This window comes from Podarcis gaigeae, assembly GCF_964106915.1.
Source record: "Podarcis gaigeae genome assembly, chromosome: 7".
NCBI classification, from domain to species: domain Eukaryota; kingdom Metazoa; phylum Chordata; class Lepidosauria; order Squamata; family Lacertidae; genus Podarcis; species Podarcis gaigeae.
The window spans coordinates 23726647-23744717 of NC_139683.1; the positions used below are offsets into that span (position 1 = coordinate 23726647).

Here is an 18071-nt window from a genome sequence, read left to right on the forward strand (position 1 = left end):
GAGGCTACCTGGAGAGAGCCTGTGACTTCAGAAGACTACAGGAGTGGTCTCTGCTTGCAGGTTTGGTTGTGCATTGGCTGTACAAGTAAAACAAAGACATTTAATCATGCAGCTAATGATCAACTGAGCTGCCAATTATAGTAGGTACTGGCAGAACAGACAGGCAATTCCCCTTCCCATATCTGTACTTTTTGGTCAATGGTATGCCTCAGTAACGTACTTCTGTAACAAATCATAATGTGAGAGGGATTTATATATTTTAATTAATGAGTCAAACAAGTTTACTGTATGTGGAAAATCCAGGAGTAACTTGGTACGCTGCCTGATTCGTAAGCAGGTGGGCAAAATTTACTTCTATTGATGATGTTCATCACAAGGAATTGTTCTCTGAATTAAATTTTGCAAGAACAACAAGAGAGTCTTGTGGCACCCTAAAAACTAATAAATATATTGTTATTCATGCACTTACATGAACCAGACCCCTCAATAGCAGAAACTTTGATTCTGCATATACTGAAACTTAAAAGTCTCCTTTTGACTTCTCCTTTTTCAGAGTCTCATATACTAAGAGCTATCTATGCCTTTTCACTGACTCCACAGTGAGTCTGAATAGCTAATTTGCAAACAGGCTACCAAACACCCCCCTCCGCCCAAAACCTGCTCCTCTCCTTTGTCCTGGCACCCTAAGGCCTAAGCTGGCTCCTGTTTGAGGGCATATCAGTTCCTCTGTGCTGTGCAGTTTGTTCAGAGCCCTAGAATGGAGGAGTCCAAGAGACAGTCCTCTTTAGAAAAACGGTCAATGCTTATGGAGTTTGGTTTCAGTGGTTTGAGTAGCATAGCTCAAGTTTGTATTCTCCAGAGCTTAGGGCAAGGAAACAAGCTTGGAGACGGCTTGAACACAAGTGGAGGAACGATTCAAATGAATGCAACCAAACGCTAGTAAGGGCTCAAGGTATAGGGTGGTATATCAATTCAAATTATCATCATCATCATCACCATCACAAACCTGTCTATTACATACTAGGATTTACATTAAAAAATATGTGTGGGTACATTCCACAGGGACTTGCTGACTGGCTGCTGCTTCCGCCAACATGTGCATATATAGCAAGACTTATGCCTTTGGGGTTTATCTGATCCTGCTGCAAATATGTGAAACTACAAAAACCACTTGAAGAGTTTTTTTCGCTCTTGGGACTCAGCCAAATGGCAGTGTCTCATCAGGCACCATCCCAAATAGCTGCATATGCACACCAGGATGCAAACGTTGCAGAAGATACTTGAGTCCAATACACAAATCACATTTATAGCAAGCTTTGCGCCCTAACATCCCCTGTAACATTGTAAGGCAAGTGTAGTTTACCTGTGGCCCTCTGGTTGTTATGAGACTCCAGCTCGCATTAGCCCCAGCCAGTATGGCCAATGACCAGGGATGATGGGAATCACAGTCCAACAAATGGAGGGTCACAAGTGAATCACCCCTGCCGTAAGGGATTCTGAGACTCACCTTTCAGATTGCATACCACTTCACTGTTATCCTAAGAAGTCTGATCTGTTAGACTGTTTGAATTGGCCCTGTATCCAATTTGCACAACCAAGTGATGGGACTGTCATGAGGAAAGCCATCATTATTGACCATACAACTTAAATAAATGAATGAATGGCAAATGAACATATAGCACTGCTTTATACCAAATCAGTCTATTTGTCCGATATGCTATTGTAGCCCAGTATTTTCAACTCTGACTGGTAGTAGCTTTCCATGGTCTCAGGCTTTCTTAGAGCTCTGGGAGATGCCAGGAACTCAAGCCAGAATCTTCTTTATGCATAGCATGTCACTTGTGTGCCAGTCCATATAGGCCAGGGTTTCCTAAACTTGGGTCTCTAGCTGTTTTTAGACTACAACTCCCATCATCCCTAGCTAGCAGGACTAGTGGGCAAGGATGATGGGAACTGTAGTCCAAAAACAGCTGGAGACCTAAGTTTAGGAAACCCTGATGTAGATGAATGTGCTCCTGCATGGGCTTGCACTATAAGAGAATCAGGTATGATCAAAGAGCACTCCAAGTTCCTACAAGTAGCCTATCCGGCTATGGTGTTATAATGTGCACGTGACTGTTGAATAAGTAGGACTTTCTTAATTGCACATAACACACAATAAAACTGGTTCACAGACTGTTACGCTGTTGAATGGTACAGGGCACAACAGCAATTGGCATGGAGAAAGATAATGATCATGTTTCAGCAAAAGCAATTGTGCCTTGGCTGTGGGTGATCAAAGGCTAGTCTCCTTTTCCACTGAAATGTACACGTTCCTATATAGCAAAGGTACAACAGAGATGGAGTCACTTTATGAATGCACATGTATGGAAGTGAGACAAGGTATCCATTAATCTAATAGACTGTTTGCTCACTATTGATCTTGTATGGGAAAGAATCAGTAAAACAAACACACTCTTCAGATCAAAGGACAATAAACATCTGTGTGCCAGTCTAGCATGAGGATTCTGTGAAGAAAGACAGATTGCTAATCATAAACGGCAGCCAAAAGGAGATTGAACAAGAAAACAGTGTTCAATGGCATAATTTGCCTCAAATGTATCGAGACAGATTGAATAATTTCATGAAAGAAATTCCTTTTGTTGAGTTCATGTTAGGAATTAGTTGCTATGAATTCTGAGTTGTGCAGGCTGGCTAGGACAAAAGAAAGAAAATCAGAATACTATTCCCATATTTCTCACAGGCTTTGCAAGTAGCCTGCAAGAGAATGTTGATCTCTACTATTTCACATTCATAGCATTTTTAGATCTATCATTTTACTCAATGTGATGTCCAAGCCTTGGTCATCTTTGACTTCCCCAACAAAAAACAACAGGCAGCCTGATCATAGTTATGTGGATTTAAGCTTGTTGATCATCATTGGTGTGTAATCAAGTGTACCCTGAATTGTCTCTTTTCACGCACTTAGTCACATGCTGCAAACATTGGGCTATGTCAAAAAGGTACAAGTATGGAACAAACATACCTGCTCTGAATAATGCTCCTGCAGCATAATGCATGGCCAACGCATGAATGAGCTGCCTGGCAGTTGTAAAAATGGGTCCTCTTTCAAACACAGAGAAGGAGAGAGGAGTGTGATCTGAAGCAATATAGAGCTTCAGGGAAGCATGGACGCTGACCAAGAGGCTCACTGGCTGGATTGCTAACTTCCTTAATTTCACTGGATTGGCTAAAGCATTTGCATGCTGCCTTACTGGTTCAGGAAGTATCCGGCTAATAGCCGAGGCTTCTGCAGAATGGCAAATGCCTTTGCTGTCTGGCAGGTAGGTCTCAAATAAAGTTTTGATGTAATAAACAAATGTGTCTTCTACATATAACCTGGCTGGTTTCATTTCAAAGCTGAGGTCATTCACATGAAACAGCAAATTCTGCTCTTCCGACAGAGTGAGGCAGAGTTTGATGAAGGAATTTTCATTATATTCTTCCAGATCTTTGTTGGATACCATGAGGTTGTGCACTTTGGTCCACTGTGTGGTTTCGTTTTTCTCTCCCTGGCACAGCAAGACAGGAAAATGGAAATTGGATTTGCTGTAAAGCTGATTGTCCAGCTGCAGGTCTCCACAATAGATATGGAGAGTATAAAACTGCTGAAGGCCACTGGTGGCTTCTCCGTGAAATTCATGAGAGAGAGGCCTAAGGTAGCTGGCAACTGGAATCATATGAAGGTAAATGTGGTCGACTGTGAACCGCAAAAGTTCAGACGATGTTTTTGGGCTCGTGATGTCATCATATACAGTGAAGCTCAGCTGGCTGATGAACATTTTAAGAAGGAGGCTCTGCTCTTGAGTTCTGTGGGGGGTGGGGAGAAACAATAGCAACTAGTTTCCTCCAATGTCAAATAAAATTAGCCAAGGGAAAAAATGATAATCGGGTACGTCAATGTGCAAATGTTATAAATAGGAACCAGATTTAGAGATCAAAATACCTACAGCCAAAGCATACAAAGAGGTATTATTGCTTGTCTATGCCAAGTTACATCCTCCCCACCCATTTAACATAACGATATATTTGACCTTCACTATAACATTTTATGCACAGTAGTTCTTGGTCGTACTTGCAATGTAGCATGAAGCTAAAGCAGACAACGTAAAATATCCTCACACGTTGTCACATGTTACTTTTTTGGCTCTTTTGCAGCAGACAAAACAGAGCGTTTCTAATATGGATCATTAACTTCACATTATGGAAGCAATATATTCCCTTATTAAATCACTGTAACTATTTTAAACTGATGATGGGTTGCTTGCTTTACAGCGTTAACTACTCTTGGCAAAACTTAACTAATAAGTGGGCTACTAAGCACAGGGAATCACTGATTTCATGGGTATTAATACTTCATTATAGGGCATATAAGCAAAATCCACAAAAACGCACCCTGCTCTTTCTGTGATGCACCTCTGGAAGCCAAGAACTTCAACTGTTATAAAAAGGTGGTGTTATAATTCAAGCTGAGTGTGGCTTGCAACAAAGGTTTTGTAACTTTGGGGCATAAGGAGCTGTAATAAAGATGATCGACTACCTAGTTTGCCTAGGACCATTCTTCTGCCCTGCATCATGAGTGAGAACTCCCACAGATCTCAATGGGAGTTCTATGCAAGTAAGGACTGCCAATCTGGCCAAATAAACTTTAAACTTGTGTGTCCTCTCTTAGCCTTGTTTATTGTACCAGGCATTTCGTGTTTATCCTAGGGTGACATGACCTCAGATGTTAAGATTGTCATGTTTTACTGTGATATACAAAAAGTTAACATGTGGTCTAAACATACGCAACACATACGCAGCAACACTAGACAAAACAAACAGTTGTGCTAGATTTAATAAGTCACTTCACACCTAAAGGACTGAACATGGGAAAATTCTCTTTTATGACCTTTTAAAGCAGTTTTAGCATACCTGTTCAAACTGATCTGTTGTCCTGGTCTTCCTTCAGGCGCTAAAGTGACAATTATTGTTCCACACTGATGAGCAATATCCACATAAACGTAGCCAAAGCCAGTTAAGAACACAATCTAGAAGCGGAGAAAACGCTTACTTAGAAATTTATGAAATACAGCTACACCTTGAGCCAATTAATGTTAATACTCTTTGGACTAAAAACACTTACTCCAACGTAGTTCTATAGACATCTGTACAAATATAGTGACACAACTTGTTTGGAAATTGCAGCTTTTAGTTTTAACTTTCTGTTTCAAGTGAAATAATAAAAGCAGATTTCCTACAGCATCAGACACAAAGATCCAACAATTCAAACATCTGGTTTCTTTAAAACCCACCAGAACTGGACATGGCACAAGACGTTTTTTCTTTACCTCACTCTTGCCATTTCTTTTGCTTGCTTGTGCACACTGCCACATGTTGTATGCCACACAGTCCTGCAATCATTTCTGTGAGGCAGAAACTCAAAAAAGGCTTGTAGTATGTATATTACTGCACAAGCAAGGCAGCATATAAACATACATTACCAAACTCCTCAAAACAGCAGAATTTCCTATTAGCAGTAGGGGAGAGAGGGGAGAAACAGGAGGCTAATGACAGAGTTCTACATAATTTGACTAACCTTTTTTTGAAACTATGGCCTAAAATATCTTGTACTTTGACCACTGATATCCATTTGCAGGCTGCTATTTGAAGTATCATTCACTTCAACATGCCACCAAGACGTTCATAATCTCAGGACTACTATGGCCTGGTAGCGTGGAGAAGTGCTTAAAAGTCATCAGTGTAAAAATGCTCCCACTGCATGGAAAAGGGAAGCGTTCTCTTCAACGTGATTCATTTTTGATGTTTCATATGTAACTTTTCATAACTATTTCACATTTCACATAAAACTGGCGCGAAGACGGGAATACCTCAGAAATTAGCACAATATTGGATTAAGTTACACAGGCACTCCTGTCTGGCAACTCTTCCAGCTCTGGCATGCTTGTTATGGACATTTTTTTAAAAAAATGATATTTATTAGAATTTCAAGTAGTACATAAAGACAAAAAAGTAAAAAAAAAAAAAAAACAAGAACAAAAAAGGAAAATTCAACATTTGCAATCCATATTTTCAATACCTTTTTTCCACAACTTCCCCTCGCCTCCCCTTCTTATATTCCATGTCCAAAAATTTGTTCAACAAGTTCTTATCCCTAAATTTTTAACCTTAGTTTGTTGTTATATTAAATTCAATTTATATATCAACTTTTAGCTTATATGCATCAATCATTATACTTAAAGACTTTTTCTAAGATCGACCCAGTTTCCCTTCCACGAATTCCCCATTTTAATACTAGTAACAACACAAAAAGAAAAAGAGATAGAAAAAATCAGAATATTTTTGTACACCCTTTGGATTTCCAAACCCCACCCTCCCTTCCCCGGTTTCGATCCCCGAACCACTGTCCATTAGTCCATCTATTATCAGCCTGGCAACCTTACGTCTGAGGCCCTTAAATCTCTCTCAGTCCCTCTCTGCCGGTTTCTTTGAAAGTCCTTTATGTTAAACACCAAGTCTCGGAGGGGCACGATCCCTATAATGTCCAAGTTCCTTCCAGCCAGACCTCCATATTTAGAGGTGGAGCTCAAGTCTTGTTTCTCAATCCTTTTAAGTCCAAATAGCCGAAAGGCTCCAACTTCCACCTTGATCAGATTTATAGACCATAGATCTTCAGATCTCCACAAAAGGAGATCTTTCCATTCCTCATTTTCCAATTCAAACCCAGTTTTTATCATCCAGTTCTTATTTTCTTTTATGTCCATCCTGACAGGCCTCCGGCTCTCCTTTGCCTTTTGCAGCATTGCAGCCCCTCCTTCCTGCTCCTCCTGTTCAACATATATCTCTTTCTCCACTTCCTCAATTTTCTCAAGTTTCTTTTCTTGTTCAGCTGCCTGGGTTTTGTACCTCGAGTCCTTTTCCAACTCAGTAGATTCCTTTACTGTTGGCTTCAAAGTTATGGCACTTGTAGACAAAACATGACCTTGCTCTTGCAACTTACGCAACTTTCTCACGAGAAAAATAACCTCATCCAGGTCAGCTAGTATTTTTCGACCTATTTCCATTTTTGTAATGTCCCTGAACCCACACTAGAGGGATTCTGGTTATTCAGTATTCCTTTCACTTCCAACCCAAAAGCCAAGTTAATTTGTTTCAGTTCTTCTTTATTTTCAGCGATTTGTAACTATATTGTATCTAATGTAACCAGCAGGAACATCAGAAACAAAGTTCTCTATTTTTTCTGACTTTGACAGCTAATTTGACAGCTGTCAAAATCTTCTATATCTCCTCAGCAGGCTCCTCTCGCGGATCACTCCCGGTCCTGGGATGGGTGGCACTTTAACTCAAAAAATTAGCTCTCATCCTTCAGCACAATTACTTATGCTATCAATCCGTGGAATTAATAACTTTTATCCAATGAAGAAAAGGCTCTTCTCTCGACCTTAGTTGTCAAATCCTTGCTTTAAATTGTATACAATGGGGGGGAGACGGACTTCCTTTTTGCACCTCCCCCGCTCGTACCGAATCCAAGAAAGTTTTTAGTCCAATTTCCAAATTACTCACGGGTTGTTGTTTTTAGATTTAGTCCAAATTTTCACAAGAAGAAGTCAGCGCTCTCCGTCGAATGGCATGCGGCTTCGCTCGGCAGGGGAAGCAGAAGACTCACAGCACCGCACCGCTCCCCGTCCCCCGCTCCGCAGCCTTTAAAAAGGCTCCTTCGCGGGTCGGGGGGGCGCAAACGGTGCCCGCCGAGTCACCAGGTTCACGGGCTTCCGCGCCCGTGGTTTTTGAGGGTCCCCGCGTCGCTGGCACGGCAGGACCCGACCCCTGTCGAGCAGATTCCCTCCGGAGCTCGGAGGGAATCCGCCATTCGGCTATGGCGCCAACCCGGAAGTCTTGTTATGGACATTTTAGCACAGTGTCTACTTCACAGCCAAACTGGTCAACCCTATACATGACTGAGTGCACAGCACTGGGGTCCATGGAAAAGGAACTTTCAGTGGCAGTTCAAAGTCTGTGAAAGGTTCTCCTCACTGAGGTGCAGCTAGCCATGTGGCCTACTACAGGAGAGCCACATCCATCATTCTGCCACCCACTTTTGTTTCTGACCCCTGCCCATCAGTAGCATGTGGCTCCTGAAAAGTTGCCTATGGAGGAATGTGGCCCCTTGAGCTGAAAAAGATTCCCTACCCCTGATCTATGGCTTTACTGTGGAGCAGGTCCCCTGGCCTACCAAAATAAAGACTTGGATGGCCAGACATTCAAATTTAGGCTGTGGGTCTAAATGAGTGGTGAAGCAAGAAGGAAGGTAATCCTTTAAAAAAGGAGTCTAAAGAAATGTTCCAGGAGAACATCTTATGTTAAAGAGCATTCTGAGGAATCATTAAAAAAAATTAAATAGGAGAAACAATTGTCCCTGAGGAAGGTAGTTTTTGGGGTGGGGTGGGGGCAGTGTATTTGAGCCAGTAACTTCTCTTTCAGGCTCTTGCTTAAGGTTCACCTCTCTTTTTCCTTATCTGGCAATTTTCAGTGTGGCCCTCCTTTTTGTCTCAGTACCAAAGCAAACAGATCAGGATTGTATTAACAATTTTTTCCAGAACACCGACATTTCTTTCTATCGTTTGTTATGGTGAAGGTAACACCATCTCTTTATTTCAGGTGAAAATAAAAGCAGAGAAGACAGCACAGTTTGGGCAGTAGCATATTTGCTCATGAAGCAATAATCTGCCCTAGAGAATTTTATTGCTGTTGATGCTGCTTTGGAAAGGAAAAACTCAGCATGATTCAAAACACCTCAAGTATGGGGTTGTGGGATTAACACTTAGAAAAGCTTATTTCTCAGGAAATTACATAGAGGCAACATTAAATATAGAACGATTTTCATTTTTTTCCAATGCTATTTTTGAGAAATCAAAGGAGCCAATCAAAGGGGAGTGCAGAATCTGTATCAGTAGGAACATTATGTAACATGCAGTGGTTTGCAAGACATACAGTTTTGGGGGTAGCTCTCTTGGTTTAAACAGCTCTGACAACTTGGGAATGTTGTTATAGCTGTAGCCTGATCTACTTTTTCCATAGTCAAGAGTGCAATGCTTGGGTTTTTGTTTTTTTATGGAAGAAGAAACCAAACGGCAGCATGCAGAGTGGATTTTATGGAGCTACACCAAGGCAGGTTGAACACACAAGCCAAGAAGGTTCTATTTATGAAATAGAAAATATCTAAAGGAAAGCCAAGAGCTAAATGGTGCAATAGCAATAAAATGCAGGTCTCTGTTGAGAATGCAGAAAATCAATGCCAACTTTCATATGCACTACCTATGGAAAAAAATGTTTACAGTATGCCATGGCAAGACTGAACAGCTAGCAGAATGTAACTGAACCCAGAAGAGGAATGGCACTAACCCCTCTCAGAAATAAGCTACGCCCAACAGATGAACAACCACAATGGTTATGAATGCATTTATCTGGGAAACATACATTTTTCCAGGCGCAAAATATTGGACACAGCACCCACATGTGGAGGTATCTTCATATGGCAGAGTGCGGCTTTCCAGATGCTGCTAGACTACAACTCCCATTATCCTTGCCCACTGACCAAGATGGATGGAGCTGATGGGAGTTGGAATCCAACAACATCTGGAGGGACTTCATGCCCAACATGTGGCATTACAAAGCCTGGCAACCAAACATGTTCTCTTCTTCAAGAGGATTATGTAATAATATTCTCAGAAAACCAAATCATTATGGAGATATGAAAAATGTAAGGCCTGAGCACATCTCTCCTATTCCTGTCAAGTCTTCCCTTCTTCACTTGGATCAAAGAATGTGGGCAAAGAACAAGGGGGGGGGGTGCTATACAGGGAAATGGGAGGCAAACGTTTGCTCATGGGCTGTGTGCATTTGTGTGTGTATAGTGGGGTCAGATTAGGAGCCCTGGCCAAGCTTTCCCTTGAATGCCTTGATGGAAAAGCAGTGATGGTTTCCACTCCAGTAGCAGCACAAGTAAGTCATGCAACACTCCTGGTACCATGTGAATGTAGACTGGGACTCTTAGCATAGTTTGAAATCCAGTTGTAAAGCCATCCAGTCTGCTTCTGCTAAGTGAGAATAAGAGAAGGGTAGAGATGATCTGGGACGCAGGTGGCGCTGGGACGCAGGTGGCGCTGGGACGCAGGTGGCGCTGTGGGTTAAAGCCTCAGCACCTAGGACTTGCCGATCGAAAGGTCGGCGGTTCGAATCCCTGCGGCGGGGTGCGCTCCCGCTGCTCGGTCCCAGTGCCTGCCAACCTAGCAGTTCGAAAGCACCTCCGGGTGCAAGTAGATAAATAGGGACCGCTTACCAGCGGGAAGGTAAACGGCGTTTCCGTGTGCGGCTCTGGCTCGCCAGAGCAGCGATGTCACGCTGGCCACGTGACCCGGAAGTGTCTCCGGACAGCGCTGGCCCCTGGCCTCTTAAGTGAGATGGGCGCACAACCCCAGAGTCTGGCAAGACTGGCCCGTACGGGCAGGGGTACCTTTACCTTTACCTTTAGAGATGATCTGGTGAGAGAGAACCACCTTGAATGGAACAGGACAGGGCAGGAAAAAAATCTGACTGTGCAGTAGGGGGGGGGAAACACCAGTTGCCACCCAGAGTAACAAACACCAGCATAAATATGGTGCTCCTACTGAGGTAGTTTATTGGCGAGACCTGACAAAGGCACTGATGAAGCCAAAGCTGCAGAAGGAATGGGGAGAACGCACAATCTCACTAATAAGTAATAATCTGAATCTCCGACTGATTAAGGCAGAAGAAAAATTGGGCAGCCTAGTTGGCTTTGGAAACTGAAGAATCTACACATTCCGCCAAAAGAATGTGCATTTCTTAAAGAAAAATTACAGGAGTCAGACCCACTTTCTATTTCCTAGGTTTACTGATAGTAGAAACATTGCTATATCTAAATGCTATATCTTAATAATTAATTGGTCCAGAATTCATTTACTGTAACTGCATCATAACGCCATTGGCTGGAGCCATCTAACAATATCCCTCCCAGTGACCCATGTTCATTTGCTTTCGAGTCAGGTGAATAACCCTGGAATGCACTAACTTCACAGCAGAGAGGAAGGACCCATTCCAAAACCAACCATGTTATTAAAAGCTAGATAAATTAGTTTTTGTTTCCGTACTACCCTTATCTTGGCTTACAAATGTTATTAGCGGCCACAGCACTGCTCTGATATATGAAATAACATCTTGCTAAATTATTTCTTTGAAGATTTCCTGATGGTAATTAATTCTACAGGTCAAATAAACACAGCGGAGGAAGTATTTCTATTTCGTTTCTTTACATTTAGAGACATTCTTTTCACCAAGTATCCTTTTAATCTCGCATTGTGGAAAGTGCTCCCCCACCCCTTGCAACTCTTGCCTGTTTCTGAACACTTCAATCAAATAACTTTGGAATCTGAGCCAGAGCTGCCTCTGATCGTGGATGGCAGATGTGAATTTCAGTAAATACATACATAGCTTTCTTACTAGACAAAGAAAGAACACTTAGCTTAAATCAGAGGTTTTCAACCTTCTTGAGTCCATAGCTCCCTTAACCAACTATATTATTTCTGTGGAGCCCAGGAGCCTAATTATGTCATCCCTTGCCTGCAGAGCTGGCAGCCTCTCACCCTTTTTTGAACACCCTCCCTTGTGGACTGTTCCCTGAGTCTCCTCTCCCCTCCCCTCTCCTAGGGAGTCCTCTGTGCAGCCACAGCTGCCAACCCTGGTCTCTGAGCTGCGCCCCCACCCCAAAGAGACTTGCCTGCCAGAGGCACCATTCGCCTGGGGAACTTGTAGCCAGGGCTGCTGCAATAAACAGCTGTGCAAGCCTTTGGGAGGCAGAGATGCAAGAGGGCATCAGAGGTGGGAGGGAAGGAAAGAGGAACAGAGGCCAGTTTTGCCCATGGCACCCCGATCATCATTCAAGGCACCCCAGCACACTGGTTGAAACCACTGACTTAAAATTAATGCTTGGACTGAAAAAGCAAATGTCCCACGATCCTGTGAGATCCTGTGTACATTCGGTGCCAAAGCAATGGTCACAACAATGGCAACAAATTTCTGGTGCAAGGGAAACAAAAATTCCATTAGGTATTACATTTCCCTCCTTGCACAAACCACCATGGAAATGAGTGGGAGTCCCCCACAAACATATTAAGTTCAATTTCTAATCATTTTAATGGGGGTTGAACATGAAATTTCCCCCATTTACCAGTTATGGTTGTGTTTGGACCCTAATTCTAAAACACATTTACTTCCAACCAACTCCTGTGTTTTAAGATGAGGATGTTGAATTTATTTAACTCTATGCTCACATTATCATTTTACCACACTGGAAATGCAGAATTAAAACAAAGAACTAACCTGTGTGCCTTGGTTATTCATATCCACAAAATCACTCCATTCATTTGTTAATTCCTCTGATGATACAACTTTCAAAAGGATGCTGGGCACCAGGTCTTTGATTTTGCAATCTGGATAGCCGGAAACTTGATGATAAAGTTCATGGTGTACTGAGCTTTCAGCTGGAATGTGCTTGCAGTAAATATCAAACTTTGGCGTGTCTGGAATTTAATAAAAGATCCAGAAAGATCTTTAAGGAAAGATGTTTGTATTTATGGCACAGTTTCATCTGATTTCAATGCACACACACAAGCTAGACTGTAACAAACTCTGCCCAAGAAATTATCAGGAAATACAATTATTGCTTTTTGCTTATTTTTCAGACCCCCCTTTCATATCCTCTTCGTACACAAACTGCTTCTTGAATTAAATATGTTAATTCTGAGCACACTTCTTAAATTAAGAATTTAAGAGGCAAGCAAGGCAATTAATTCAAAGGCTTAAATTTTATGTCGAAGCAGGATAAATCACATACCTTTGATGTTCTCTTTCACAAGCAATGAGACAGGACACCTGTTGTGGATAATTATGCGAGGACTAGGATCTTCTGATAGAGTTAAGTACGTCACCCCAAGATGTTCCTGATAAGTCAGCGCAATAGCTCTAAAGCGAACAAGATTGTAACATTAGACATCTGAAAATCAACTTAATTTACTGTTACAAATTTCATACCAACCTAGTAATGTATGAAAGAACAACCAGTTATGGGAAGTTAAAACCAAGATCTCATGAATACTTGCCCACTTAAAAAAAAAAGTGGCTGTGTGTCCAGCAACACGAAGTTCAAAAGAAAGAGAAGGGAACAATGTCAACAAAGGATCAAACTTCCTACGAACATATTTAAGTTCAAAAGTTTGCATCATGGTGGCCTCGGTTTTCATGGATTTTAAAAGAAACTTTATTTTCTAAGTAACTTTTGATGGTAATTCTATTAAGTAGCCTTCTTGCATGGAAAACCAGCATACACCGTAAAGCAACTTGCATGCTGCTGGTACAAAAGAAATGCAAAAAAGCAATAAAAATCCAATGAAACAGAAAGAAACCTCCCGCCAATGGGTCTCTTCTGGATGTGGGACTACAACTCCCAACATCCCTGAACCTGGTTGGGGTTGATGGGCACTGCATCATGCATCATGCCCATTGAAAGTGATGCCTACATCATTGGGCTCACAGACAAATTCCTGTTCGCACATATTCTTTTTAAAGCTGCCTGTTCACCTTTATTCTATTAGAGTGATTCCCCCCCCCCCCCAAGAATATGTAAAGATAAAAATGTGTCAGTTTGGAAGAGGGAACAGTTTCTTCTTTCTCATAATCCTGCTTTTGACTCCTGCTCTCGCCTGTTAGGATCACTGTATTTTGTCAGCATCCTTTCTTCTAAGGCCCATATTGGAATCTCTTTGAGTCCAGCCATATCATTCATAAATCACCCAGAAGAGTCACTGCTGAGTAATTGAATTGATATAGGTATTCCCTCCTCAATGCTCAGAGATTGAAGCACACATTGTCTTCAAAGCATCTCCCACACAGCTCACAGCAAGGGCAATACCATATGGCTGATTCTGATCTTACGTGGCTCTGTATAGCTCTTTATTTAGATCTGCATCATACAGTAAGAACAACATCAGCTTTGGAGGCAGGAAACGGAAATAATCTCTTCTATGAAGCAGTGGAATTTTTACTACACGGAGTGGCTTATTTTCAAAAGGGGATGATATTTTAGATATAGGCAACCTTTCAGACTTGGAAAGTTTTCTATATTTCCTACCGACTTCTCAGTATAGTTCCCAGACAAGTTTCCCCGCCCCCTCCTCTTTTAACATATACTGTGCCATTTTAAATAGCTAACTTTCTTCCCAAACTGCTGTAGAAGACAGAGACACATACAATTGGATTATTAAAAGTATAATTGTTCACAAGCTATCTGAGAGCACATTTATTTCTCAAGCTATCAAGATGCTACTAAAGTGTTACTAAAGTAGATGAACAGAAAACAAAATCATTTTTCATATCAAAAATTACAAAGCTTAAGCAATTAAAAGCAGAACACTCTATTTGTATTTAAGAGCCTGTAACAGGCATCCCCAAACTCGGCCCTCCAGATGTTTTGGGACTACAATTCCCATCATCCCTAGCTAACAGGACCGGTGGTCAGGGATGATGGGAACTGTAGTCCCAAAACATCTGGAGGCCGAGTTTGGGGATGCCTGGCCTATAACATTACTGAGGACCAGCCTCACTATTTTAACTTTTAAATAAACCCCTTGCATTTTTGAAGACTGGCATTGCCCTCTGCCTGTCAATATAAAGCTCCTTCACATGCATTCTACATACCTGGTGCAGAATCCATTTTCAGCTCTACCTCCAAGGGGTACAGCTATACTCTGCCTTGGGAATTCCTGCCGGATGACAGCTGGCGGGCTCCAGCATGAAATGGTGTGGCGATTAATGCTATGTTTGAAGCTTAGCAACATGTACTTTTGAAGAGGGAGCATATCAGAAACTGGCTGGGTAATATCAGGCATCAAGTCCCAAAAAACAACAGAACTTGCTTTGGCAGTGTCTGTCTCTGTAGCTGAGCAGATGCTGAATGTACTGCTGTCTGGAACTTGCAAGTACTAGGAAGGAAACAAGGAAGGGAGTACATAGCTATTTAATGCAAGTCTTCAGTTTCTGCAAAATTTGTAAGGGGGACAATTCAAAATATTCACAAGGTTACATTAAATCTCCAAACATCTTGCCGGCGTCCACTTCTCTTTGGTATGGTATAATGCTTTTTTTCTAAAAAAAAATTAGGGGTACTCTCATTTTCCTACTCATATTGAAATACTGCCCCTCAACGAGGCCCAACTTAGATTCACAAAATGTTTAGGGGTATGCGCCCCGTGTTCCCCCCTGAAAAAAGCACTGGTATAGTAGGATATCCTTATAGTCAGGCACTGAGTGGTAATGCCAAAAACTTATAGGAGAAGCAGTGTAAAACAGTAGTTTCATAAATCCAAAAAAGGAAGTAATGTGAGCTTTTATAACGTACGTTTTAAATAAGTTTGCATTGATTTTTTTTTAATTAAAGCCAAAGCATTCCTTTGTATCCAGAACAGTCTGCCTGTCATTTAATACACCAATGAAAGATGTATTTCCGAGATAATCCAGGGCAATAGTACTCAAAGAACTATGAAGCATCTCTAAAGAGTTGTGAACAACTGCAATATAGGATGTGCATTTTTCTCCCTGATAGACCTATGCAGGGCTGCGCCAAGATATTCTGCTACCTAAAGTGGATCAGCAAATCCACTTGCTTCCATTCTCCTCCCTGCTCCCAGTGGACTGTCCTGCTAGCATCACACACATGACTGCTGCTTCTGGTTTTTATACTCATGCTTGCAAACTACCATGAACTTTACATTACTTGCTTTTTAGATTTCTGAAATTACAGCATTTTACAACTGCAGTGGTATCTGTTCGTGAATATCATCTTATTAGTTTATTTTATACATGCATTTCTTGTACATATACTTGAAACACCCCTATTCCCTTATATACCTGCCCAGACTCCTCATGGTGCCTCAGCTCTCTGCGATATGGCTTGCGACAACTTGTGAGAGGATATTCTCAATAGTGGAATCGTTTTCAGGTGCAGTTCGCAACAATGTGAATGGAGTTTCGTCGTCAGGTAAAAATGTAGTTACTCACCCGAGCATTTGGTTAAAGTGGTGCCCCTCTCTTGGCTACGTTGTTGTATAAAAAGTTAACAACAACTACAGCAGCAGCAACAACAACAACAACATATTTTGATGTTACGTTTTGTATTTAAATGAAATATTGCCTTACCGAATTTTTATGTTTTTCCTGGTTCTGGGATTGGGTGAACAATGAAGACTGGATTATAAAATAATTTAAATAAATAAATATAGCTATTATTCATTTTTGCTATTATCAGCAAGTACAGTCGATTTAAGGCCCTGACAGTACACTGCCTACTCAGAAGTAAGACCCAGTGAATTCAATGAGGCTTATTTCCCAGTGCTTATAAACCAGATACACCTTTTCTATATGGGAATTCTTAGAACTGTTTCAATAGCTATGATGGATTATGCTGCCTCTGTTTCAACAGCAGCCTTCAGCTTCTGAACATATGGGGACCAAGCAGAACTAATTCTACACAGTATCAAGATCCGCAACTATGCAGAGATCACAAGTTAATTACCATGGTCAACTGTATTGTGGCATCTATGTTCTCAATTAAAACAATCTAAAACGAGTGACTTTTATTAAGTCCTGATCCAGTGTTTTCCTTTCAATAAGAAGTTTAGCCTTTATATAAATAGAAATTTATACCCACTGTAGAAGCTAAAACAAAAATACAGTGTTAATATTTTACCTCCTCTATTAGTTGAGACTTCATAATAGATAGCTGTGGCTTATAGTATATTTGGTACGGAGTGTTATTGATGATGATGCTCTTGTCTTCAATCTGCAGGATCTGAATACCACGTTGAACAATCGAAGAAATGCAGAACTGACACAGCTGCAGGATAATATCAGGAACAGAACATTAGTAGGTAAAGGACAAATATTTTCCAACAATGTAAGAACCGCTAAATAAACAATTCATTTTGATGCTCAAAAATATAGGAACCTTATTATGTACACCACCTTAAGCACTATTTCAAGGAAGAAAATCTATTAGCAAATCACTGTTTGCTGCCACTTTATCCCTCAGTTAAAGAATTTAAACCATACATTAGGATGGTACGAGCTGCTTGGAAGTGGAACAAACTATCCTGGAAGGTGGCAGGCTCCCCTTTGTTAGAGGTTCTGCAGCAGAGTCTGGATGGTTACCTTTCAGGCATGTGGTAAGAGTGGATTTTTGTCATTGGCAGGCAGCTGAACTACATCACCGATGGGTTGGGATCCACTAGTGGGTTGTAACAAGAGCACTACTACCATGCATATATATGGTAAAGGATTCAGAAATGGGTCCTCAAATGCTAAAAGTGGGCCCTGGGTCTGAAAAGACACCTGAATGACATGATTTTGATGTTCCTTTTGCAATCACTCTGTGCCGGGGAAGGCAGCTAAGGTTATTCTACCATTTTAAACAAATCCATATGAACAGACCATTCCCAATTACGATTTTCTTCTGGGTATGCTTAATCAGTTCATCTTGTAAATGTTCTTAGTTTACCATATTTCTGAATGACATAATATTTTTTCTCCTTTCAACATTAGGAAATAATCTCTTAAATATTTCTAACCTTTTGGTGTCCTGGAAAGGCTCCAAGCCTTATCTCAGCTTCAACGAATCCTTCCTCATCCAATGTCACCACCTCCTCGTTGTCTCCATCCTTCCACTTGGGTGATGTCATATTGTGGACCAGCTTGACTGCTGCTGACTTGTGCACAGTGTTAGTGTTTGCCCAGTATATGCCAATTTGAAAAGCTTCCTAAAACAAAAATAAATAAATTGGGGGCCATGTTCAGTACTTCCTGTTTTCAATACTTCCACTCAATATAAGACAAGAGGAGATCGGAAACGTAAATCTGATCACATTTAAATTCTATATATTTTCCCCAGCAACTTGCTTGTGCGATAT

At 41.3% G+C, this 18071-nt stretch overlaps 1 protein-coding gene across 6 annotated transcripts in view; it reads right to left on the reverse strand.

Moving 5' to 3' along the window:
• Positions 1–18071, reverse strand: part of VPS13B (vacuolar protein sorting 13 homolog B) — a 399672-nt gene that overhangs the window by 15787 nt on the left and 365814 nt on the right. For all 6 annotated transcript variants that reach the window (XM_083749735.1, XM_083749736.1, XM_083749734.1 and 3 more), the window contains exons 50-56: positions 17733–17921; positions 16856–17002; positions 14809–15092; positions 12950–13077; positions 12436–12635; positions 4954–5069; positions 3026–3849 (exon numbers count right to left, since the gene is read on the reverse strand). In XM_083749735.1, the coding sequence (XP_083605861.1) occupies positions 3026–3849; positions 4954–5069; positions 12436–12635; positions 12950–13077; positions 14809–15092; positions 16856–17002; positions 17733–17921 (1888 nt within the window). The remainder of the gene's footprint in view (positions 1–3025; positions 3850–4953; positions 5070–12435; positions 12636–12949; positions 13078–14808; positions 15093–16855; positions 17003–17732; positions 17922–18071) is intronic.